General features: G+C 36.2%; 2 protein-coding genes across 6 annotated transcripts in view; both read left to right on the plus strand.

The window, feature by feature from the left end:
• Positions 1-27,196, plus strand: part of LOC143644635 (olfactory receptor 5M5-like) — a 384,306-nt gene that overhangs the window by 169,911 nt on the left and 187,199 nt on the right. The gene's annotated exons all lie outside the window — the stretch shown is intronic.
• On the plus strand, positions 2,659-10,531 carry LOC143643638 (olfactory receptor 5P4-like). Its single transcript, XM_077112242.1, has 2 exons — positions 2,659-4,365; positions 10,359-10,531. The coding sequence occupies exons 1-2, from the start codon at positions 3,451-3,453 to the stop codon at positions 10,377-10,379; spliced, it is 936 nt and encodes a 311-aa protein (XP_076968357.1). The 5' UTR covers positions 2,659-3,450; the 3' UTR covers positions 10,380-10,531.

The following is a 27,196-nucleotide window of genomic DNA, read 5'->3' on the forward strand; positions in this document are numbered from 1 at the left end:
CTGCCATGCCGGAGGACCCCGGTTCGATTCCCGGCCCCAGCCCATGTAAAACAAACAAACAAAAACAAAATATAATAAAACAAGAAAATGTTTAAAGATGTTTCCCTTTCTTCCTCCCTTCCTTCCTTCTCTCTGTCTTTCCTTCCCTTCCTTCCTTCTCTCTGTCTTTAAAAAAAAAAAAAAAAAAAAAATAATTAGTCATGAATACTGCATCCTCACACCAAAGAAAGAGCAAGTTCATCACCCATAAAGGGTACTAATCAAGTGGTGTGAAAAAAATGTTAGTGGGAGGATATGAGTGAAAAGAATTTAATTCTTTAAATTAATTTATACTCCCACATGTAACCTGGGATGTTTTCGTGGAATCAATGGCTATCAATGGCTATGTTTTCGTGGAATCATTTGTTGTATTCATCAGCCACAGTTGGGCTTCTTTACAACCTACAGGAAATGTGCCTTTCTAGACCAAAGGAACCTCAGAGCATACCCATTCCTTAATTTGTTGGAGATTAGGTGATTAAGCTATTAGGTCCTTCCTGTGTGGATTATCAGGCTTATTTTTGCTTTGTAGGGGCTTCCCTGTGGATTCCTTCAATCCCAGGACCAAAGGAACCTGACCTTCAACCTAGAAAATGTTTGCTCTGTGATTACAGTTCAAGAATACAACCAGTCAGTCATGATCATGTATCTTTGACAAACTTTCTAGTCAGTGTGGCAGCTGTGTGTGTGGTAAGTCCTAAGAAAAATGTGAGTGTGACCTTCATTTTTCTTTAAGAAAGCAAAAATTGGTGGATCAGGGTGGGAAGAGAGGAGGTAGGTGGAGTGTGTGTGTGTGTGTGTGTGTGTGTGTGCATGTGTGAGGTATCTATCACCAACAAATGTGGTATGCATCTCAAGTGTCCTAGGGCAAATCTGTAAGACATAAAAAATATCTATGCTTTTTAAAGAATGTGGATCACTTATCCCATTGAAAACAATAGTGCAATTCTACTAGATGCATGGTTGAAAAATAAATTGTACTGGTGTGCTGCTCTGAATCTGTGGTGGACCCCAGAAAAGCCATGCCCTTTGATCCTCATTCAATATTGCTAGGTGGGAGCATTTTGATTGTTTCCATGAAGATGTGACCCACCCAATTGTGGGTGGTAACTTTTGATTAGATGATTTCCATGGAGGTGTGTCTCCACCCACTGAAGTGGAGTTGCTTGCTGGAATCCTTTAAAAGAGGAAACATTTTGGAGAGAGTCCCTTTTTGGTAGAGCCACGAGAAAGCCAGAAGATACCGCCATGTTCTCCATGTGCCTTTCCAGCTGAGAGAGAAACACTGAACATCGTTGGCCTTCCTGAACCAAGGTATCTTTCCCCGGATGCCTTAAATTGGACATTTCTATAGACTTGTTTTAATTGGAACATTTTCTCGGCCTTAGAATTGTAAACTAGCAATTTATTAAATTCCCCTATTTAAATGCCATTCTGTTTCTGGTATTTTGCATTCTGGCAGCTAGCAAACTAGAACAACTGTCAAACCCACCCTACCTGAATATAGCCATACTTCATAAGTACTAGAGATTGCTGCAACTCTAATAGTCACGTTGCTCTAAAACTTCAACTTCAATGATGGCAAAATGTTGCAATTTCTTCTTTGAAGTCATTTCATTAAAAAAATAAATAGAGCCCCTGGGAATTTAGAGAATATTTTATTTATACATCTTTACATAATCATGTGCAGATGTAATTTCTCTGTCCCAATGGATCGTCATTGTAAACAAATGAAAGTAATTAATGGGCTATATCCCTTATGACACAAAATGTTTTTGTTGTATGTAACAATTCCCTGGAGCCTATCCTCACTGCTGCAGTGGATATATCAGTAGATCATACTTGTTCTTTTTTAAGGATACAGAAATTTTTGATTCTCCTTTATGTACCAGAAATTAAATGTTGATTATTCCAAGTCACCTAATAATAATTGAGCAACTGTTGTTGTATAAACAGTGCTTAGTATTTTCACCTACATCATATCATTTAACAGAAGAATCACATGAGGTATGTATTATTAGCCCCTTTTTACAGGTAAGGAAACAGAAGTTCAAAGTTTTTGTAACTTGTTTAAGATTCCATAGTTAGAGGCAGAGCCAGAAAGTGATCCCACATTTGTATGGCTTCAAAGCCCATCTATTTCTGCACATAACTTTGCCTTTCATGCTGGCACTCGAATCCAACTTTAAATTCATTGTGTCTTTCATTTATCTATTTTCGTTAATAATATAGAATTCATTTCTGGCTCGGGTCTTTGCTTAGTTTAAAAAAGCTAGAACTTGAGAGTTCAGACACATAATCCTAGTACTATTTATAATATGACATAGCATTGTGATGATTCACATGTGTGGTAGCACACTTGGCTAAGAACATGGCTGCTGATAGTTATGTATGCATGTTTTATTCAGTCTTCTTCAGATAGATAGTCTTGAAGAAAAAGTATTCTGAAGAACAGGTTGGTCTTAAAATGAAAAGAATCATGGAAATGAATATTACTAATATACTGTCCTTGATTCTGTATTCTATTTGAACAAAGGAACCATCATTCTCTAATGTTAAACTATGTTTCAATCTAATTTACTAACTTTCCTAACTGGCTTCTTCCATCCTCTCCTCTCTATAGCTCCCGGCCAAATGTTCCCACTTGTTAATTCCCTACAATTGCTTATTAGAACTGGTGAAACTAAAACTTACCTAATGCAGACCCCCAAATACATCAGTTCACTTTTCATTTAATACAAGTCCATAAAGGCTTCTAGACTCTTCTTATATATCTTCACACAATTCCATAAGTATGAAAGGTATGATGTAGGAGATAAATCCTGGAAGACTGCACAATATCCAAACATATTATTTGCCTTTTTCAAGTTGAATATAGAAACCTTCTAAGCCTTGACATCGATTATTGTAATGAAGGATATGATTTTTTTAATTCTAGGGCAAGTAAAAAAATAAGAAATAAGGAGATGTCAACATCAACTCCATATTTGTTGGCTTAATACATTGGATAAATGGAGATAGCATGTACTGAGATAGAGAACCCTGGGGCAGAGGCATATTTGAGATGGGAATGGAAAATCAAGAGCTTGCCTTTCTATGAACACTTAAGTTGATTTATATTATTACAATTAATGCTGCTGTTAAAATCCTTTTGCGTGTCTCCTTGCACACAGGGAAGGCTTTCTCTGTAGTGTATAACTAGGAGTAGAATAGCTGATCTTAAGTCTTTTGAACATGCTCATGAACTTTGAAAATTTGCGTACACAAAGTATTCCACATAACTGAAATAAAGGTACCATTTTAAATATTTAATTATAAGGTTATTTTTAGATATAGACATTAATTGTGGGGTCATTTTAGCCAATTTAATTTCTTCTGGTTTGGTTTTAATAGGCACCAGTAAATGGATGGATGGAGACTGAAAACCATACAACAGTGACAGAGTTCATTATTTTGGGCTTAACAGATAATTCTATACTACGTGCCGTCTTCTTTGTGATTTTTTTAGCAGTCTATATAGTTACTATAGTGGGCAATATCAGCATAATTATCTTAATCCGAAGCAGCCCTCAGCTTCATACCCCAATGTACCTTTTTCTCAGTCATTTGGCCTTTGTGGACATTGGGTACTCCACATCAGTCACACCAATCATGCTTATGAGTTTTCTACGAGAGAGAACTACTATTCCTGTCATTGGCTGTATAGCCCAACTTGGCTCTGATGTCACTTTTGGGACTACAGAGTGCTTCTTGCTGGCCACTATGGCCTATGATCGCTATGTAGCCATCTGCTCTCCCCTGCTCTACTCCACCCACATGTCCCCAATGGTCTGCTTTCTCCTATTGGGGGCTTCCTACCTGGGTGGATGTATGAATGCTTCATCATTTACTGGCTGTTTGATGAACCTGTCCTTCTGTGGACCAAATAAAATCAACCATTTTTTCTGTGACCTCTTCCCACTCCTGGAGCTTTCTTGTGGCCATGTTTATATTGCTGAAATATCTCCTGCCATCTCTTCTGGGTTGGTTCTTGTAAGCACACTGTCTACCATAATTGTGTCTTACATCTACATCCTCCACTCAATTCTGAACATGCGTTCTACTGAGGGAAGGAACAAGGCCTTTTCTACCTGCACTTCCCACCTCACTGCAGTTACTTTGTTTTATGGGACAGTTATGTTTGTTTATGTGATGCCCAAATCGAGCTATTCAGCTAATCAGGTCAAAGTGGCATCTGTGATCTACACGGTGGTGATCCCCATGTTGAACCCTCTCATATATAGTCTGAGGAATAAGGAGGTGAAAGAGGCCATGAGAAAACTGATGGTTAGAAAACACTGGTTTTCCTGAATTAAATCAAATGTAAATCCATCAGTTACAGAATCAAAGATTTGGGGAAAATGTATGCTAGATATTAATCATGGTATTTATCAATTCTTTGCCACTTTTTTATTAGTCATAGTTCTCTAGGGAAACAGAATTGATGGGATATATATATATATATATATATATAGAGAGAGAGAGAGAGATAGGTATATAATGTAAATATTAAGAGTTTTTTTTAATAGGACTTGGCTCATGTGACTATGGGGATCGACAAGTCCGAATTCCATAGGGCAGGGCTGCAAGCTGGAAACTCTGATGAATATTTTCAGTTAATTCCTCAGGAGAAGCTGGCTGGCTGAAGTAGAGATGGAAATTCTCCATTGTGACTGTTGAAATGATCAGTTCTCCTATTAAAGCCTTCAACTGATTGGATGAGACATCTCTCATTGTTGAAGGCAGTCTCTTCAGTTGATGATAGATGTAATCAGCCACAGATGCATTCAACTTACTGATGATTTAAATCCATAAATTATCTTCACAGTAACAATCAGGCCTGTGTTTGCTTGACCAAATAGCTGGACACCATAACCTGGTGAAGTTGACACATAAACGTACCCATCACATTTTTATAATGAAGAGTCCCTATAAATATAAAAAGCCTATATTTACTTCCAATTATAAGTTAAATGTGTCATTTGCATGAATATCTGCTGGGTTCAAATGAAATATAAAATTTGCAAGGTAGGAACACATTCAGGAAATAGTTTCTACTTAAAACCTCCACCATTCATCAATTGTAGAGTCCTATTTAAATAAATAGTGATAGCAAATATAGACATGTTTCAATCAAAGGTCAATTTCCTTTGAATTCCATCTTGTAAAATAACAAATGGGATAGAAACTTATCCCCAGTGTATGTGTGATAGACACTGATGTTGACAAGTGAGGCATTTCAGGTCACTTCCTTTAAAAACCCTACCCTACCTAGGTCAACTTTGCAAAGAGTGATATTAGTGTCTCAGAAAAACTTATATTTCACTTTATTTAAACTAGAGCAAAGATATGATTCCATTGCTTACCTATTAGATGCAACCTCAAGAACACAGAAGAAACACTTTACAAATGCTCAGCTGACTCTTCATACAACTGAAGGCTTACCAGAGGAGTACTAGAGTAATAAGATTTTGGAAGCAGACTTTTCTTTGGGGTGGATAATGGGGAACAGTGCAGACTTTCTTTTCAACAATAGTTGGTTGATAAGAAGAATGAATTTATGGTTCAATACATGCATGCTGTTTCAAGTAAAGAATTTACTTGCTATACATTTTTGTAATATCTGTCACTGCTTCTTCCACTGCCTTTTTTTTTTTTTTGTAAGTGCTTTAGATCTAGTTTTGAAATTGCCTCTAAATTGATTTCCTGTCTACTACGTTTCTCCCACCATGATATCTGGTGAATATTTTAGTTAATATATTTTCATTAGTAACATAGTCACAATCCCATACAAATCTTGAGATAGTATGGAAGAACCACTTTACAAGCTAAACTCCCATTCCTGGCCCTTCATTGGTCAGTCCAAGGAAATTCACTCTTCTGCCTGGAAGCCATTTGTGGAATTTCTCTTATCCTTTTCCTCCAGTCACACTTTTTTCTTGTATCAGTTCTGGGCTTAGAATATGCCCTATGCAGTAACTCTGGGGCTAAACCAGCAATGACATGACATGTTGCAAAGAGAGGATATTTAAAGATAGAACTTCAGTCTTGTAAAGGGTTTTCTTAAAGTAGTGGGGGAAACATGGCATTCTAGTGGTTGAAATATTTCTTTAACTGTTTTTGGTAGTCTTCATTTTCATCCATCTCCGACCCCTACTTCGCTCTGCCCCAGGGTTCATCCTCTGCCTTCTTCCTTTCTCCCCATCCCCTGTGCTCACTTAGGGTGATGTCATCTTCTCTCCTGAGCTTAGCTACCACCTTTGTGGTAACAGTATCCTGTTCTCCAAATGCATCCTTCCCAGGAGGACAGATGAACTTCATCACTGGTCTTTTCCCCAGGGCTGTCAAACTCAGTGTGTCCCACACTGAATTTATCATATTTCTCTAAAACTATTCCTTCTTCTCTGTTCCCTTTCTCAATAAATGACAGCTTTGGAAAAGCCTACTACTCTGGCAGATTTGAAACAATCCTTACTGCATATCCAGCTAAAGGATCTGTCCCCCTCCATTCCCTTTCCTTCTCCCAGTTAAAAGCCATGCCACACATCACATAGTGATCCTTTACTTATTTAAGTTCCTTTTGTCTAGGGATTATAGTAACCCTTAATTGATTATGTAATTCCATGCAAAAATTTGTACTTTGTATTTCCACTCTGATGGATTCAAATAAATCACCCAGTTGTAGGGAGTGTGATATACTGGCACTGTTACAGTGTTTATTGAAGAGGATGTATATTAGCACTCATTTCCCCTCTCACATTCTTAGTCAACTGAGAAAAAGACTAAAATAGAATAAAAATGAGAAAGCAAAATATTACCTGCATAAATGAAAGAGTTGATTTTAGAGTATGTTTCTTATATTTGTGTACTTTCATATTCTGAATCCCAGAATTTGATATTGGTAGGAACACTCAAGTGTCGCTAATGACACTGGACTTTTGCTCATCTGTTTTTTTTTTAAATGAGAATCCTTTATTACACAATAAACTCATTATATTGTAAACATCACACAGTATAAGTAAACATCGGAAAATAGGAAATCAGCCATGTTATTAAATGAGGACTGTTAAAAGGCTCATAGAGGAGTAAGTTAAGAAGAGGGCTTCAAGTTTCATATGATTTACATATTAAATCTATTTGGACATTTAGAGAATACTATATATATATATATATATATTTTTTTTTTTAAACATCTCTGGAGCTCAACACCCTTTCTGAACCCAAAAAAGTGCTTTTTCAAAAACAGTTGTCAGTCCTCTTGGGAGAGGCCCTCATCCTATATGCTGCAAGATGATGTATGAAATTAGCAGAAATGAAAATATCAGCACTCATGTCTTTGCAATTAATTGCTAGAGATTTCCTGAATAGGATTCCCATTCCATACCCCAAGGATTCACATTCTTGAGTAGACTGAGGGTATTGACCTTGACTCCTGAATTTCCAGTGAGCTTCAATAATGAGAACTGAGCATACCTTCCCCAGCAACCTCTGGTAGGCAGAGATGGAATGCTCATCAATTTTATGGCATGGCCAAGAGTAGTCAAGACTGTTGAGAACAGACTTGCTCCCTTGAGAAAGGGGAAGGAAGGAGGGCTAGGATTGCATATTCACTTTTCCCTTTAAAACACACCATTGGCTAATTAATGCCTTCCAGATGAGGAAGGAGTGAAGCCTTGGTTAGATGCCCGATGTGCTGTGCTAAATGGAAGCCTCTACAGAAGGAGAAAAAATGAATATCAGGAATGGTAAAAAGCATTTCCTGCAAACAAAATGTGTCAAGAAATAAGAATCAAGGGTAAGAGCCTTGCTGGAAACAATAAAAAAATTCCATAGGATTTGTTTTTGTTAAGATTTCTACTTATTTTTTTTTTGTGTGTGTGTATATATATATACACACACACACATACTTGTGTATATACACACACACACACATATTTGAAAGGTAGGGGTTCTGATCTTAGAGGAATTTGAAAGCTCCTGACCTGTTATTTAAAAAAATTCTGAGTCTATATATATTTCAGGAGAACTTTCCTCTTCTGAAATGGAATGGGACTTATAAGGTCATTGACATTTCTCAAGATTCTGTAAAACAGTTGTCTGTTACATGTTGCCAGAGAAAATTGAGAGTAAAGGGCAAGAGAGGGGATGGAATTATTATATATTACAATTAGAATGGTGGCTATATAGGTATAAACATTTGTCAGAAGTCCTCAACTGTATATTTAAATGCATGTATTTTTTTTTTTTTTTTTTTTTTTTTAAGAGAGAGGAAGGAAGGGAAGGAAAGACAGAGAGAGAAGGAAGGAAGGATGGAAGGGAAACATTTTCTTGTTTTTATTATATTTTGTTTTTGTTTATTTGTTTTTTACATGGGCTGGGGCCGGGAATCGAACCGAGGTCCTCCGGCATGGCAGGCAAGCACTCTTGCCCGCTGAGCCACCGCGGCCCGCCCTAAATGCATGTATTTTAATGTAGTGAATTATACTTCAATAAAATTGATTTTCAAAAGAATTTATGGGGTAGAGGGGAATATATGTTTGGTGGATATAGAGTGTGCATAAATAAAATTAATCAAGATTTCATAAGAGAGCACTATCTCTTTCTCATTTTATTGAGAAAGGGGTACAGACAAATAATAGTATCATCAATTTCCTATCCATTTAAGCCAATTCTATGCTAAATTTTTTTCTTAAAGTTGTTGCCTCTTTATCTATCATACTTCCCTTAGTTCAAGCCTTTATTATTATATGGAACTATAAGGTTCAAAGGTGTCAAAGCAGCATTTTAATATTGCATCTTAATTTCAGGTCTTACAATACAACTTAATATTGTTAAATTGGAAACACTACTTTAATGCAATCCTTACCATAATCCCAGCTGCCTTTTTTGGGCAGAAATTGGCATGCTGATCCTAAAATTTAAGTGAAAATGCCAGGGACCAACAATAGTCAAAATAATCATGATAAAGAACAAATTGGAGGACTCACACTTTGTTATTAAGACCTTGGTAAAGGTAAACTCGAAAGTTAATAATATCGATTATAGGGGACATAGAGATACATGGAAACTGGAGATGGGTGAACAGATAGCTAATAGAGGTTGAACTTAAGTGTAAGGGAATGGATACAAGTGAAGGCAGTTCATTAGTGGGTTTATAATACTGGCATATGAAGGTAAGCATGATTGAATGGAGTTGTAGAGAGCCACGTATCCCACTGATTTACACTACAAATATAAATAAGTTCTTGCTTGAACTACTGGGCAAGTATGAATCTTGTACAGGGTCAGTAGTAGAGGGGATAGGGGAAGACTACTATTGCATGCTGTGAGCTGTGTTTAACAGGAAGATATCAACAGTACCACAGCAATACCAGGCATACATAATTGGGGATAAGGACAAGAGTTAAGGGGACATTTGAACTTTTTATTGTGTGAGGGTGTGTTTATCAATTATTTTTCTCTTTGGAGCAATGAGAGTGTTAATGATTATACAGCTATGTGAGGATAATGTGAGACATGGATTGATGACTGGACATTGTACATGATGCCCAAAGTATGGAGATGGATTAACTGACTAGGAAGTAGATTAGGGAACTGTGGTATATACATATGATAGATTATTGTGTGAGTACAGAGAGGAATGAAGTTGTGAGACATGTAATGAGGTGAGTGAACCTTGGGGACATTATGTGGTCAAAATAAACTGGGGTAAAGGGAAAAAATATTATATGGTCTCTATTAGAAATTACCTATAAGAAAATTGGGGCCTAGATTGTAACCTCTTATAGCCATCACATTTAATGTTAATTTTCTGTAGTACACAATCTAATTTAACCTGTTAATGTTATTCTAGATTTTGAGATGCTGTGCTATGTATATACAACCTGGTACATCCCTGGAATTTTGGATACCTGTGTGGCACTTTAGATTCAGAGTTGGAGTTCTATAGCTCAGAAAGCCAGCATTGCTATATACAACTGCTAAAGAAACCAAAAAAGAGATCAGACTTCAATTAGAGATAAGAAGAAAGCAAATCAGGTCGGGATTAAAGTGAATCAGAATACAAGGTAAGGAGGACATTGTCTGTATTTTAGAGCTTTACTAACCCAATGACACCAAAGGAGAAGAGGTTCATTTTGTCCAAAACTTACATTTACTGTGGCACACAATCTTACTTAACCTATCTGGATATCTCATTTAAATAACTCAAACACTAGGAGCCCAGAATTGAAATGAGGACTTGTAATTCTATATAGTTTAAGATAATCCTTGAGAGATAGGAGAAAAAAATATGGAACTGATAATCTTTACCACCAGGGAAACCCTGATACTGTCTCCAATAAGAAGGACTCCCAAGTCAATAGATCAAGCCCTTCATCTTGAGGCTTGCTTTTTAGAAGCTTATTTCCAGAGTGGAGAACCTAAACCTACCTATAGCTATGTGCAAGACTTACTTCCAGAAAATATCTTTTGTTGCTCAGATACAGCATCTATCTTTCTAAGCTCAACTCTGCAAGGAAAATCATTACCTTCCCTGCTACATGGACATGGCATCTTGGGGTGAAATTCTCCCTGGCAGTGTGGGACGTGATTCCTGAGGATGAGCCTGGCTCTGGCACCATGGGATCGACAATACATTCCTGACCAAAAGGGGGGAAATGTAACAAAATAAGGTATCAGTGGTTAAGAGATATCAAATAGGGTTGAGAGGCTTTTCTGGAGGCTACTCTTAAATGCAAGCTTTAGCTAGATATTGCCAGTTAACCACGCTTTGCAAAACCCCAACCAAAATCATTCCTGTTAATGCTAAAGAAAACTTAGGGCTCTGAGATTCTACAAAAGTTTCACATACTCAGATTACTTTGCAGAACCCTGCAACCTCCAGATGTGTGTCTAGGCCAAATAAGTCCTGAAACCCAAAGGAGCCAGCCTCTCCAAGAATATCAACTAATTCCATCCCCCCATCCCATATTATTGACACCCCTTTTCAACATGAAAAAGTTAGAAGAGGCATAGTCCAAATACCCCTGAAAATTGGGAGAAAAATCAAAGAAGAAGTAGGAGTTATAACAGAGAAGATAGGATTTAACAAATGAGTATGACTGCTGAATCATTATATTGATATTTTTTAGATTAAGTGTCTTGGAGCAGTTAGAAGGAAAAATAAGAAACTGTGGAACAGTAATATATACCAAACTCTGAAATCTGTTCCGTAATTACTTGTTACACTGTACTTTGAAAATGTATTACTTTTTTTGTATTTATGTTTTATTTCATAATCAAAACTGTTAAAAATACAAAAAGTTTTCAAAACTCAATGACCGTAGATGAGAGAGTCTATTTTTGAACTCCCAATTCAGCTGAGATAGATTAGTATATCTATCTTTATGCCAGTACCATGCTGTTTTGACCACTGTAGATTTGTGATATGCTTTAAAGGTCAGTGTTAGACCAACTACATTTTTATTTTTCAAGATGTTTTTAGTTATTTGGGGCTCCTTGCCCTTCCAAATAAATTTGATTATTGTTTTTCTCTTTCTGAAAAGTAAACTGTTTGGATTTTCAATGGTATTATGTTGAATCTGTAAATCAATTTGGATAGAATTGACATTTTAACTATATTTAGTCTTCCAATTCATGAATGTATTATACTTCCATTTATTTAGGTCTTCCTTGATATCTTTTAGCAATGTTTTATAGTTTTCTGTGTATAAGTTCTCGTACACTCTTGGTTAGTTTATTTCTAGATATTTTATTCTTTTGGTTGCTATTGTAAATGGAATTTTTTTCTTGATTTTATCCTCATTTTGCTCCTAGAAACACTGTACACTAGTGTGTTTATCTTATATCTCACCACTTTAATGAACTTGTTTATTAGGTCTAATAGCTTTTCAGGACTTTCTATATATATGATCATGTCGTCTGCAAACAATGAAAGTTTTATTTCATCCTTTCCCATCTGGTCACCTTTTATTCCTTTTCTTGCCTTATTGCTCTATGTATAACTTCCAGCACAATGTTGAATAACAGTGGTGACAATGAGCATCCTTCTCTTATTCCAGATATTAGAGGGTAGACTTTCAGTCTTTCCCCACTGAGTATGTTATTAGCTGTGGGTTTTTCCTATATGCCCTGTATTATGTTGAGGAAGTTTTCTTCTATTCCTATCTTTTGAAGTGTTTTTATGAAGAAAAGCCTATTGGATTGTGTCAAATACCTTCATACATAAATCAAGATGATTACAGGATTTTTCCCCTTCAATTTGTTAATAAATTTGTTAATTAAATGATCTTCCTGTATTTTACCCCACCCTTGCATACCTGGGATAACATCCACTTGGTCATGGTATGTAATTCTTTTAACGTGCTGCTGGTCTCATTTTGCAAGTATTTTGTTGAGGATTTTTGCATTTATAGTTACTAGAGAGATTGGTCTGTAATTTTTTTTTCTTATAGGATCTTTGCCTGTCTTTGATATTAGGATGATGTCATCTTCATAGAGTGAGTTAGGTAGCTTTCCTGCCTGTCAGTGAACCATAGTCCTTGGTTTTTCTGTCACATGACAATGTATATGGCAGTGTTTTCTTTATCTATTGACTTCCAGCTTCTAGCTGCCACCCATTGCTTCTCTCTATCTGACTTTCACTCAGCTTATAAAGGACTCCAGTAACATAGATTAAAGCCAAACCTGATTCTGTCTTAACTGAAGTGAAATCTTCAAGAAATACTGTTTGTAATGGGTTCACAAACACCAGAATGTGGACCGAGACAAAGAACTTGTCCACACTGTGATACCAATTCAACCCACCACTGTCCCATTAATTATTTCTTTACCTTTATCTAGAAAAATTCTGAGGCTTCCTCTCTAAAAATTCATTGTCGTATTGTCATGCCCTTCATCTACCATCCTCTTCTGTCTTTTGAATCATTGAAAAACATTTAAAGAACCGTCAACTGTAGCCCCTGCCTTCTCCTTCTCTACCCACACATGTGAAATCTGGTTTCTGGCCCCAGTATAATCACATAAGAATTGCTCTCTTAGAAGCTACAAGAAAAAGAGTTCTGCTGTTCTTTTCTCTGGACACATGAACAACTACACTCCTTCCTTCACATTTCCTTCTCCTCTGGCTTCTTTAATTTTACATCGTCTCTTTGCTTATGATTAGCCTCTTTGTGGCAATTTCCCTTCTTATGTCTTTGCCAGGCCCATAATTGAGACATCAATTAACCTGAGACATCTTTCTGTTTTCTTTACTTAAAATTCTGATTAGTTTTCTTCTCCTTTTTTTAAAATGTTTTTTTATTGTGAAAACAACATACATACAAAAAAGTAATAAATTTCAAAGTACATTTTAACAAGTAGTTATGGAACAGATTTCAAAGTTTGATATGGGTTTCAATTCTGCAATTTTTGGTTTTTCCTCCTCCCTGCTCTAAAACACTTAGTCTAAAAAAATATCAATATGATGATTCAGCAGTCATACTCATTTGTTAAATCCTGTCTTCTCTGTTATAACTCCTACTTCTCCTTTGATTTTTCTCCCAATCTTTAGGGGTATTTGGACTATGCCTCTTCTAACTTTTTCATGTTGAAAAGGGGTGTCAATAATATGGGATGGGGGGATGGAACTATTGATATTCTTGGAGAGGCTGGCCCCTTTGGGTTTCAAGACTTATTTGGCAACATCTGGAGTTGCAGGGTTCTGCAAAGTAATCTGAGTATGTGAAACTTTTGTAGAATCTCAGATAGAGCCCTAGGTTTTCTTTAGCATTAACAGGAATGATTTTGGTTGGGGTTTTGCAAAGCGTGGTAATTGGCAATATCTAGCTAAAGCTTGCATTTAAGAGTAGCCTCTAGAATAGCCTCTCTTAACCACTGACAACCTTATTTTTTATTGATATATATTATATATTCACATACCATGTAATCATCCAAAGTACACAATCATTGGTTCACAGTATCACTATTTAGCTGTGCATTTATCATCACAATAGACTTTTTTTGTGTGAAAAATAACATATATATGAAAACGTTGTAAATGTCAAAAAGTACATTGTAGAAAAGGTTTCAGAGTTTGGTATGGGTTACAATTCCACAATTTTAGGTTTAACTTCTAGCTGGTCTAAGACACTAGAGACTAAAGAAATTATCAATATAATGACTCAGCAATCATACTCACTTGTTAAGCCCTACCTTCTCTGTGTAATTCCACCATCAACTTTGATCTTTCTTCCATTCTTTACGGGTATTTGGGCTATGCCCATTCTAACTTTTCTGTGTTGGAAGGGCTGTTGATAATATGGGTTGGGGGCTGGAACTAGTTGATGTGATAACCTTATTTTATTACATTTCTTTACCCCTTTTTGGTCAGAAATGCATTGTTGATCCCATGGTGCCAGGGACAGGCTCATCCCTGGGAGTCATATCCCACATTGCCAGGGAGACTTTCACCCTGAATGTCATGTCCCACGTAGGGGGGGAAGGTAATGATTTTCCTCACAGAGTTGGGCTTAAAAAGAGAGATGTCACATCTAAGCAAACAAGAGGTTTTCTGGAAGTAGCTCTTAGGCATAATTATAGTTAGCCTTATCTTCTCCAATCCCTCAAGGGATTTTGCCAATACATTTTTTTTTGTGATGATATTTTCTTTTTAATCTCCATAATGTATTTGTTAAGTTTATTTATAAGCAGATCACTTTACTATTTACACTACATGAGCATAGAGATTCTATAGTTTTTGTGATGTAAACAATAATTCCCCAGTAAGAGTCTGAGAAGAGAAGCCAGTTCTGAAGTATTTACAGACATTAAAATAGAAGTTTATGCTTGCAACATAATAATATGCAGTGCAATTTGGTTAAATTATCTACAAAACTATAGAATCTGATAGTGTACAAATACAGGAAAACATTCGCATTTAGAAGGTAGACAGGTAAATCATACCAGAAATAAAATAAGGACAATGACAACCACAATGATTAGAAACAAAGAAGGTTTTTTCCTTGCCCTTATGGATAAAGTATTTATATAAATAAGGACACAAACCAACAAAATTGAAAAAATATATAAAAAATCCTCTACCAATTAAAAAAATAGCAAAACTAAAAACTTGATAATCATTAGCAGTGTCCTTTAAAAAATTAAAATTTAACCTTCTGTTATAAATAAAGCAGGTATGTCCCTCTGTGTAGGTGAAATTTTTGCACCTTTCTCAAGAAATGCAGCAATGTAGTTCTGTACATACACAGGCAGATATGTGAGTGCACATATGTGCACACAAACATAGTCTTACACTTGCACACCCCAGGCTGTAGTTACTTTGTTGAGCTTCCTAATAAATAATGCCCCCTACCGTAGTACCCCTGGGGGTGCCAAAATGTCACAAGTTAGCCATTCCCTGGTTTGACCCTGTTACAGAGCCAGAACAGCCCTGGCTCCTTATTGCCCAGAATTCTGTAGGCTGCATGATCATATAAGAGAAAAGGATATGAGTCCAAGATTTAGAAATGCTGGAAGGGACCACCAGGGCCTCCTTGCCCAGTCTATTAAGGTTAGCTACAGATACTGTCTCTTTAGAAATTTAGAGCTGGGGAGATGGGTCTTGTGTTGGTTTCAATATTAGCAGCTGCCCCCAGAAGAAGATTCACACATCCAATACTAATACCATTTGTCAATGTATTTCATTTATCTGCCCAGCATACTCTGGGATGTATTCGGGTAATACATTAAACTACTGAGAATTACGGGCCCTCATTCCCATTCTAGGATCCATGTGTTTGGTTTGTTTAAATGAGTTATTCAGGCAGGCTGATTTAGATCGTCTTAACCAAAAATTTAGGTTTTTGACAAAAGAACCTCTCTGCCTTTGGTCTCATATAGTAGGTGAAGCTCTAGAGTACAACAATATCATCCTTTGTCTTGTGTTCTAGTTTACCTTAGTCCCAACCAGATCAACTTCATCCATATCTCTAAATGAAGCCTGATCTCTTTTTCGGTTTCTTTAACAGCTGTTGCATATAGCAATGTTGACTTTGAGACCAATTCTGAGTCTTAGGTGTCACACAGATACTCAAAGTTTCAGGGAAATACCAGGTTATATATATATGTATTTAAAATTAATGCTGTATGGTAGGGGTCACATGTGAGTATCCCATTAGTGCAGCACCATTTGTTGAACTTTTGTCTGTTGTTTGTTCACTTGTTTGTTTTGGTTTTTTTCTGGGGTGGAGTGGGGGGAGGCAGTGCATGGGCCAGGAACCAAGCCCAGGTCTTCTGCATGGCAGGTGAGAATTCTACCACTGAATTACCTTTGCACCCCAATTAATGCAATTTTATTGAGACATATTTGCATACCATATAATCATCCAATGAATACAGTCAGTGACTCATAGTATCATTAAATAGCTGTGGATACATCACCACAATTAGGACATTTTCATTACTCCAAAAAATAAAAATAAAAAAGAACACCCAAAATATCTCAAACTCCTTATGCTCCCCTATTGCTTATTTTTTTTGTCTTTATTTTCTTACTTATCGGCCCATAAACTTATTAAAGGGAATTTTAGTCACAGTGTTTTCACAGTCATACTGTAAAATTATATCATTATACAATCATCTTCAAGAATCAAAGATACTGGATTACAGTTCAGTAGTTTTAGGTATTTCCTACTAACTACTCCAAATCACTAGAAACCAAAAAGGAATATCTAAATAATGCCTGAGAATAACCTCCAGAATGACCTCTCATCTCTATTTGAAATCTCATAGCCACCAAAATTTATTTTGCTTCATTTCTCTTCCTCCTTTTGGTCAAGAGGTCTTTCTCAATCTTATGATGCCAGGGTGAGGCTCATCCCTGGGGATCATGTCCCATGTTGCAAGGGAGATTTACAATCCTAGGAGTCATGTTTCATGTAGTAGGGAGGGTAGTGAGTTTATTTGCAGAGTTGACTTTCAGAGAGAGGCCACATCTGAGTAACAAAGGAAATTTGCTCAAGGTGACTCTTAAGCATAATTATAAGGAGGCTTAGCTTCTCCTTTGCAGGAATAAATTTCGTAATGACAAGCTCCATAATTGAGGGCTTGTCCTATTAAATTGGTAGTCCCCAATGCTTGGGAGAATGTCAGAAATTCCCCAGGGGGTAAAGTTTAATATTCCCATATTTTCCCTGTCCCTCAAGGGAACTTTGTAAATACTTTTTTTTAATTTTCTGCCTTAATCAGGATAGTGTATTAACCTGTAAATAATAATATTTCATTCCCTATTCAAGGTTCCATGTTAATTATGTTGTTTGAATAAACTGACTATACAGCTTAAATTAGATAGTGTGCTACAGAAAATATAAATTTTGTACCAAGCAAACATCTCTTCCTTTCATTTCACACAGAAATTGAAGTTTAAATCATAGTCAATATCATCCTTTATCTTTTAGTCTGATTTACCTTAGATCTGACCAGATCTGCTTCATTCATATCTTTCATTGAAGTCTGAACTTTTTCAGCTTCTTTAACAGTTCCTGTATGGTGTAATGCTGACTTTCAGAGATGCAGAACTCTAACTCCAAGTCTCAAATGTCACACAGATATCCAAATGTTATGCACAAAATGCTCAGCATATCATAATTTAGAAATAGCAGTTAAAACTCAGGAATAGATGTTACTTCTGTAAGAGCTTACAATCTAGGAACATTTACAATAAGCCTTATTGAACATTCTGTAATCCTTAGTCATTGATTGTCCAATTTCTACCCTCTTTCTATCTCCTAATAACCTCTGTTCTCATCTTTAATTCTCAGGATTTATTCACTATAGGTAGTTTGTATTAGTGAGACCTTATAATATTTTTCCTTTAGTTTTTGGCTTAGTTCACTCAATATTGTATCCTTGAGGTTCATTCACCTAGTTGTATGCCTCACATATTGAATCTTTGTGCAGCTGTTCAATATACTGTTGGATGTGTAAACCAAAATTTACCCTTCTGTTCATCCTTCAGTGTATCATTATGCCACTCCATCCATTGCAAATCATGAATACTGCCACTCTAAACACTAGTGTGCAAGGTTTCTTTGTGTCCCTGCTTTTAGTTCTTCCAGGTCTATACCACATAACAGGGTTTCAGGATCATAGCAACCTTATACTTAGGCTCCTGTGGAACCACCACACTGGTCTCCAGAGGGGTACACTATTTTACTTCTCCACCAACAGTGAATACTTATATCTCTCTCTGTACAACTTCTCCAGCACTTGTATCTTTCTGTTTATTTAATTTTATTCTTGCATGGGCAGGCACTGGGAATCAAACCTGGCATGGAAGGTAAGAAATCTGCCACTGAGCCACAGTCACACCACCCTCTTTCTGTTTATTTTTAAACAGTTTTATTCACAAACCATACAATCCATCCTAAGTGAACAATTAATAGCTCCCAGTATAATCATTCACTCACCACCACAGTCTTTATGAGGACATTCCCATGTCTTGTGCAAAGAAAGAAGTGGAAAAAATAAAAAATAATAAAAAGAAAAAATATAAAGAATACAAAAATACCAAGGAGAAACAACAACAACAAGATTCCCTGTTGTAGTTAGGTTCAGGTGTCAACTTGACCAAGTGAACATGCTTAGTTCTGTTGCTATGGACATGAGCCAATAGTACGTGAATCTCATCTGTTGCTGATTTACATCTGCAGTCAGCTAAGAGTTGTGCCTGCTGTAATGAATGATGTTTGATTTATTGGTTGGTGCTTAAATGAGAGAGCTCAACATAGCACAGCCCAAGAAGCTCAGCATACGTCATCTCAGCACTCACAGTTCAGCTCAGGCCTTTGGAGATGCAGAAAGAAATCACCCTGGGGAAAGTTGTTGGAACCCAGAGGCCTGGAGAGAAGGCCAGCAGAGATCATCCTGTGCCTTCCCATGTAAGAACGAACCTGTATAACTCTACCATCACCTTTGATCTTTCCATCCCTCTCACTAAGGGTGTTTGGACTATGGCCATTCTAAATTTTTGATATTGAAGAGTCTCTCACTAGTATGTGGTAGGGAGATGAAACTATCTGATATTTTGGAGAGGCTAGGTTTCAGGACTTATGTGGACCAGGGACCCATTTGGAGGTTGTAGGTTTCTGGCAAGTTACTCTATTGCCTACAACCCTTGTGGAATCTTATATATTGCCCAAGTGTTCTTTAGGATTAGCTGGAATGGTTCTGGCTGGGATTTGGCAGGCTACAATAGGTAGCAAGATCTATCTGAAGCTTGCATAAGAGCAACCTCCAGGGTAGCTTCTTGACTCTATTTGAACTCTCTGCCACTGGTCCTATATTAGTTACACTTCATTTCCCCCTTTTGATCAGGAAGGAATTATTGATCTCATGGTGCCAGATGTGGATTCATCCCTGGGAGTCATCTCCCACATCACCAGGGAGACTTTCACCCCAGGATGTCATGTTCCATGTAGGGGAAAGCAGTGATTTCCCTTGCAGAGTTGGGCTTAGAGAGACTGAGGCCACATCTGAGCAACAAAAGAGGTCCTCTAGAAGTAACTCTTAGACATTCTATAGGTCTATAGGTAGTTTAAGCTTCTCTGCTACCTACATAAGCTTCACAAGAGTAAGCCTCATGATCAAGGGCATGGCCTATTGATTTGGGTGTCCCTAAAGTTTGACAGTATCAGGCGATTCCCTGATGATAAGGCTTAATAGTTCCATATTTTTCTCCCATCCCTCAGGGAACTTTGCCAATACTTTTTGATTATCTGCTCTAGGATTACATACTCTAGGATGTATCCAGGCATTACAATAATCTATACAGGATTAAAGGACCTCTTTCTTAGTCTGTGCTTCCTCTGTTTCAGTTGTTCAAATGAGCTGTACAGATAGGTTGAGTTAGATTATGCACTACAGAAAATTTCAGTTCCAGACCAAATAAACCTTTCTTCTATTGGTCTCAAAGAGTATGTGTGGTTCTAAAATACAGACACTGTCTTCCTTACCCCTATGCTCTCAATTACCTTAACCCCAACCTTTTCAGCTTCATTCTTATCTCTAAATATCAGGTTAAATATATATAAAACAGCCTCTCAAAATAATAATAGAATGATAATAATAGAAATAATAATCACCACTCTGGACTTAATGTGTCTGCTCTAAAAGCTTGCAATCTAGGCTTGATTGGAAGTTTTTATCTTTCGTTGTCTTAAATATAACATACCACTGCCTTCTATCCTCGATGGTTTCTGCTGAGAAATCCATACATAGTCTTACTGCACTTCCCTTATATGTGATGGATTGCTTTTCTCTTCCTGCTTTCAGAATTCTCTATGTCTTTGACATTTGACAATCAGATTAGTAGGTGTCTTTGAGTAGATTTGTTCAGATCTGTTCTGTTTGGGGTATGATGTATTTTTTAGATCTGTAATTGTATGTCTTTAATAAGAGATGGGACATTTTCAGTAACAGTCCTCCATTATTCTTTCTGTCCCTTTTTCCTTCTGTTCTCCTTCTGGAAAACTCGTAATACATATATTCATATGCTTTACGTTGTCATTCAGTTCCCTAAGACACTGCTCATATTTTTCCATTCTTTTCCCTTTCTGTTGTTTTGTGTGTAGGATTTCAAATGTCCTGTCTTCTAGTTCCTTTCTGTAGCTGGACAGTATTCCATCATGTGTACACAACAGTTTACCCTTCTGCTTCTCAGTTTGGTACCGTATGGCTACCTCCATCCACTGGGTATCGTTAATAATGTCACCCTCAACATCAGGGTGAAAATGTCTATTCGAGTCCCTACTTTCAGTTCTTTCAAGTATATTCCCAGTAACGGGATTGCCTAATCATGTGGCGACCCTATATTTAGCCTCCTGTGGATCTACTACATTATCGTCCAGAGGAGCTGCCCCATTCTCGGCTACCCTACCAACACTGAATAGTCATACCTCTCTCTCCACATTTTCACTAACACTTGAATCTTTCTGTTTATTCATTTATTTTGAATCTACATATTATGATGAGATATAGTCATATAGCATATATACTATCCAAAATAAACTATTTTTCACGGTATGCTCCCTTAAGTGTACAATCATTACTCTCAATTTTAGACAATTTTCATTGTTTCCAAGAGAAAAATGACAGACACACCCACACCAAAGAGAAAATCCCAAACTCACCTTAATTCTTGTCCCCCCCTAGTATTGTTGTGGTACTAATGAAGTATTCCTGTTAAATATAGACCTTAACATACAATACATAGTTTTTCCAGGTACCCTTTTATTATTAACTTTTTTGCACAATTGTCATACTTTGAAGTAGTTGTTAAGGAACTTATTTATGTGTTTAGTGTTAATCGGTGAGGTACATGGCTCTAAACAACCCCTTTCAATCATATTCACCTTCAACATGGCACTATTACTTATAAACCCACTAATGAACTACCTTCACCTCTGTCCATTCCTATACTTTGAAGTTCAATCTCGTTAACTAGTCTGAACATATTAGGTCACCATTTGCCCTTCTCTAGCTCCTGTCTACTCTTGGTCCCCTATATGTTACATTTTAAGACTCTGAATTTACATTTTCCAGGGGGTTCATGTTAGTGAAATCATATAGTTATCCTTTTGTGTCTGGCTTATTTCACACAGCAGTATCTCTGTTAGTTCATCCATTTGTTATATGCTTCAGGACCTTATTTCTTCTTACTCCTGCGTAATATTCCATCATATATTTATTCCACATTTTGTTTATTCACTCTTCTGTTGATGGACACCTGGGTTGTTTCCATCTTTTAGCAATTATGAATAATGCCACTATGAACATTAGTGTGCAAATGTCTGTTTGCGTCACTACTTTCAGCTCTTCTAGTAATGGTATTGCTGGGTTGTAGGGCAACACGTTATTTAGTTTTCTGAGGAACTGCCAAGCTGTCTTCCACAGTGGCTGTACCATTATATATTCCTTCCGAGGTGCTTAAGTATTCAGTTTCTCCACATCGTCTCCAACACTTGTAGTTTCCTATTTGTTTAAGGATACCTATTCTTGTAGGTATGAGAAATCTTGTGATTTTGGTTTGCCTTTCCTAATAGCTAATGTAGATGAACATCTTTTCATGTACTTCTTAACCTTTTGTATTTCTTCTTTGGAAACTATTTAGCCATATTTTGCCCATTTTATGATTGGGTTGCTTGTTCTTTTGTTGTTGAGTTGTATAATTTCTTTGTATATACTTGATATCAAACTCTTACCAGATATATGGTTCCCAAATATTTTTTCCCATTAAGTTGGCTGCCTCTTCACCTTTTTGCCAAAGTCCTTTGAAGCACAGAAGGATTTGATTTTGAGGCGTTCCCATTTATCTATTTATTCTTTCATTACTTGTGCTCTGGGTGTAAGGTCTAAGGTTTTTTTACTAGGTCTTGAAGATGTTTCCCTATATATTCTTCTAGAAGTTTTTTGGCACTGTCTTTTATATTTAGATCTTTGATCCACTCTGAGTTAATTTTTATAGGGTGTGTTGTAGGGGTCTTCCTTCATTCCTTTGGCTATAGATGTCCAGTTCTCCCTGCCCCATTTATTGAAAAGACTATTCTTTCCCAGTCCAGAGGATTTAGGGGGCTTGTCAAAGATTGACTGACCACAGATCTGGAGTCTATTTCTGAACTCTCAATCTGATTCCATTGATCACTATGTCTGTCTTTATCCCAATACCATGCTGTTCTGACCATTGTGGATTTATAATGAGGTTTAAAATCAGGAAGTATAAGTCTTCCCACTTCATGCTTCTTTTTAATGTTTTTGGCTATTCGGGTCCCCTTTCCCTTCCAAATAAATATGATAACTACCTTTTCCAAGAACTCTAAATAAGTTGTTGGACTTTTGATTAGTGTTGCATTGGAATCTGTAGATCAATTTGGGTAGAATTTACATCTTAACAATATTTAGCCTTCCTATCCATGAACATAGAATGTCTTTCCACCTATTTAGATCTTTGATTTGTTTTAGCAATGTTTTTTAGTTTTCTATGTATTGATTCATTACATTCCTGGTTAAGTTTATTCCTAGATACTTGATTCTCTAAGTTGCTGTTGTGAACAGAATTTTTTTAATTGTCTCCTCAGTTAGGTCATTAGTTGTGTATAGAAACATTACTGATTTTTGTGCATTAATCTTGTATCCCACCACTTTGCTGAATATGTTTATTAGCTCAAGATTTCTCCACATTTCCCAAGTATAGGATCATGTCATCTTCAAGCAATGAAAAGTTTTACTATGTATACCTTTTCTGATTTAGATGACTTTTATTTCTTTTTCTTGCCTTCCTGCTCTAGCTAGAACTTCTAGCACAGTTTTGAATAATAGTGGCGACAGTGGGCATCCTTATATTCTTCCCTGTCTCAGGGAAAAGACTTTCGGTCTCTCATTGTTGGGTATGATGCTGGCTGCATTTTTTTCATATATGCCCTTTATCATATTGAAGAAGTTTCCTTCAATTTCTGTCTTTTAATTTTTTTTCAGAAAAGAATGTTGAATTTTGTTGAATACATTTTCAGCATCGATCCATATAATCATGTGATTTTTTTCCCTTTTGACTTGTTCATATGTTGTAATAACTTGATTGATTTTCTCGTGTTAAATCACGCTTGCATGCCTGAAATAAATCCCACATGGTGTACAATTCTTTTAATGTGCATTGGATTCTATTTGCAAGTGTTTTGTTGACAATTTTTGCATCTTATATTCATTAGGGAAGTTGGTTTGTAGTTTTCCTTTCTTGTAGTATCTTTATCTGGTTTTGATATTGGAGTGATGTTGTTGTCATAAATGAGTTAGGTTGCATTCCTTTTTCCTCAACTTTTTGGGAAGAGTTTGAGCAGGAATGGTGCTAGTTCTTCTTGGGATGTTTGGGAAAATTACCCTGTGAATCCATCTGGCCCCTGGGTTTTTCCTTGTAGAGAGGTTTTTGTTGACTGATTGAAACTATTTATTTGTGATTGGCTTACTGAGGTCTTCTGAATTATTCTCAAGTCAGTGTAGGTTGTCCATGTGTTTCTAGCAATTTGTCCATTTCATCAAATATGCCTAGTTAGTTGGCATATAGTTGTTTGTGGTATCCTGTTATGATTTGTTTTATTTCTTTTTCCATTTATTGGTCCTCCCCTCATTTCTGATTTTCTTTGTATCCTCTATCTTTTCTTCTTTGTCAGCCTAACTAGGGGGTTCATTGATTTTATTGATTTTCTCAAAGACCCAAATTTTGGTTTTATTGATTCTTTCTATTGTTTATTTTGTTCCTAGTTCATTTATTTCTGCTTAATCATTGTTATTTCTCATCTTCTATTTGCTTTGGGGCTTGTTTGCTGTTCGTTCTCTAGTTCCTTCAGGTGAGTAGTTAAGTCCTTGATTTTTGCTTGTTCTCTTTTAATAAAGGCATTTAGGGCAATAAATTTCCCTCTCAGCACCGTCTTTGACCACATCCTGCAAGTTCTGATATGTTGTATTCTCATTTTCATTCATGTCCAGATTTTACTGATTTCTCTTGCAATTTCTTCCTTTACCCAATGATTGTTTAAGAGTATGTTATTTAATCTGCATATATTTGTGAAAGTTCAGGTTCTTTGGTGGTTATTGATTTCCAGCTTCATTCCATTGTGGCCAGAAAAAGTATTTTGAATAATTTCAATCTTTTAAAATTTATTAAGACTTGTTTTGTGCCCCAGCATATGATCTATCCTGGAGAAAGTTTCATGAGCACTAGAGAAGAATGTATATCCTGGTGTTTGGGGCTGTAACAATCTATATATATCTGTTCAGTCTGACTCATTTATCATATTATGTTCTCTGTTTCCTTATTGATCTCTGTTTATTGTTTTGTCTATAGAAGAGGGTGGTGTATTGAAGTCTTCCACTATTATTGTCGAAACATCTATTGTTCCCTTCAGTTTTGCCAATGTTTGCCTCAAGTACTTCGGAGTGCCTTGATTGGTTGTTTAAACATTTATGATTGATATTTCTTCTTGGTGAATTGTCCCTTATTAATATGTAGTGTCCTTCCTTATCACATGGTATCTTTGCATTTAAATTATATTTTGTCTGATATTAATATAGCTATTCCTGCTTTCTTTTGGTTACAGCTTGCATAGAATATCTTTTTCCATCCTTTCACTTTCATCTATTTGTATCTTTGGGTCTGAAATGAATCTCTTGTAAACAGCATATAGATGGATCATATTTTTAATCCATTCTACCAATCTGTATTTTAGAGTTTGGTCTGTTAACATTCAAAGTTACTACTGTAAAATCAGTTATTGAATGTACCATCTTATTCTTTGATTTTTATTTGTCAGATTTTTATATTTTTCCCTCTCTCTCTTTTTATCCAAGTTACTCTTTCTAATACTCTTCAAATCTGTACCCTACTTTAGACCTCTCTCTCCTGTCTTTTTTTCAGCCAACTGAACTCCCTTTAGTGTTTCATGCAGGGCCAGTCTCTTGTCAACAGAATTTCTTGGCCCTTGTTTGTCTGTGAAAATTTTAATCTCTCCCTCACTTTTGAAGGACAGCATTGCTGGATAAAGAATTTTTGGCTGGAGACTTTTCTCTTTCAGATTCTTAAATATATCATACTACTGCCTTCTTGTGTCCATGGTACCTGTTGAATAGTCCAAACTCAGTCTTACTTGGCTTCACTTGTATGTGTGAATCGCTTTTTTCTTGCTGCTTTCAGGACTTTCTGCTTCCCTTCAGCATTTGACAGTCTGATTAGTATGTGTCTTTAAGTTGGTCTATTTGGATTTTCTATTTAAAGTTCATTGGGCTTTCTTGATTTGCATATTTACATCTTTTATAAGGTTTGAGAAATTTTCCCCAATTATTTTCTCAAATAATCCTCCTAGCCGTTTATTCTTTTCCTTCTGGGGCACCAATGATTCTTATATTTGTATGCTTCATGTTGTCTATCATGTCCCTGAAATTTCATTCTAGTTTTTTCATCTTTCTTTGCCATTTGTTCTTTTACACATCCTAATTCAGTTGTTCTGATGTCTAGTTCACTTATTCTTTCTTCTGCCTCTTCCAATCTGCTATGTGTCTCTAGTATATTTTGAATTGATCCACAGTATCTTTCATTTCCGTAAGATCTGATATTTTTCTGTTTATTCTTTCAGATTCTTCCTTATGTTTTTCTAGTGTCTTATTTATATTCTTTATGTCTTTAGCCAACCCATTGAACTTGTTTAGGAGTTTTGTATGACCATCTTTGATTTATTGTTGCAAATTCTGTGTTTCCTCCAGTGTTTCAATTTGGTCATTTGGCTGGGCCTCTTCCTTCATTTCAAAAGTAGGCATTTAGGGCTATAAGTTTCCCTCTCAACACTGCATTCACTACATCCCTTAAGTGTTTTTTTTTTTTAATCCGTTAAGTTTTGGTATGTTGCATTTTCATTTTCATTTGTCTTGAGATATTTACTTAAGAAATTACAAGAAATCTCTTGTGTCCATGGTACCTGTTGAATAGTCCAAACTCAGTCTTACTTGGCTTCACTTGTATGTGTGAATCGCTTTTACAAGAAATCTCTTGTAATTTCTTCTTTGATACACAGATCATTTAGGAGTGTGTTGTTTACCTTCCATATTTATGAATTTTCCAGTTCTCTGCTTGATATTCTTTTCCAGTTTCATTCCATTGAGATCAGAGAAAGTTCTTTGTACAATTTCAATCTTTTAAATTTATTGGGATCTGCTTTGTGACTCAACATGTAGTCTGTCCTGGAGAATCATCCATGAGCACTTAAGAAGAATTTATATCCTGCTGTTGTTGGGTATAGTGTTCTGTAAATGTCTGTTAAGTCTAGTTCATTTATCATATTATTCAATTTCTCTATTTCCTTATTGGTCCTTGGTCTAGATATTCTGTCCATTAATTGTGCTGCATTGAAGTCTCCATTTATTATTATAGATACACTTATTTCTCCTTTCAGTTTTGCTAGTGTTTGTCTCATGTATGTTGGGGCATCCTGGCTGGGAGCATAAATTTTTATGATAGTAATATCTTCTCAGTGAATTGCCTGTTTTATTAATATATATTGCCCTTCTTTGTCTCTTTAATTGTTTTGCATTTAAAGTCTAT

This window comes from Tamandua tetradactyla, chromosome 8 (assembly GCF_023851605.1).
Source record: "Tamandua tetradactyla isolate mTamTet1 chromosome 8, mTamTet1.pri, whole genome shotgun sequence".
Classification (NCBI taxonomy): domain Eukaryota; kingdom Metazoa; phylum Chordata; class Mammalia; order Pilosa; family Myrmecophagidae; genus Tamandua; species Tamandua tetradactyla.

Bases quoted from the DNA above. Each gene is read 5' to 3' on its own strand.
- LOC143643638 (XM_077112242.1), top strand. From the start codon at position 3,451: ATGGAGACTGAAAACCATACAACAGTGACAGAGTTCATTATTTTGGGC. The intron at 4,366-10,358 runs GTTAGAAAACAC...CTTGAGAGATAG, and splicing joins AGGCCATGAGAAAACTGATG to GAGAAAAAAATATGGAACTG.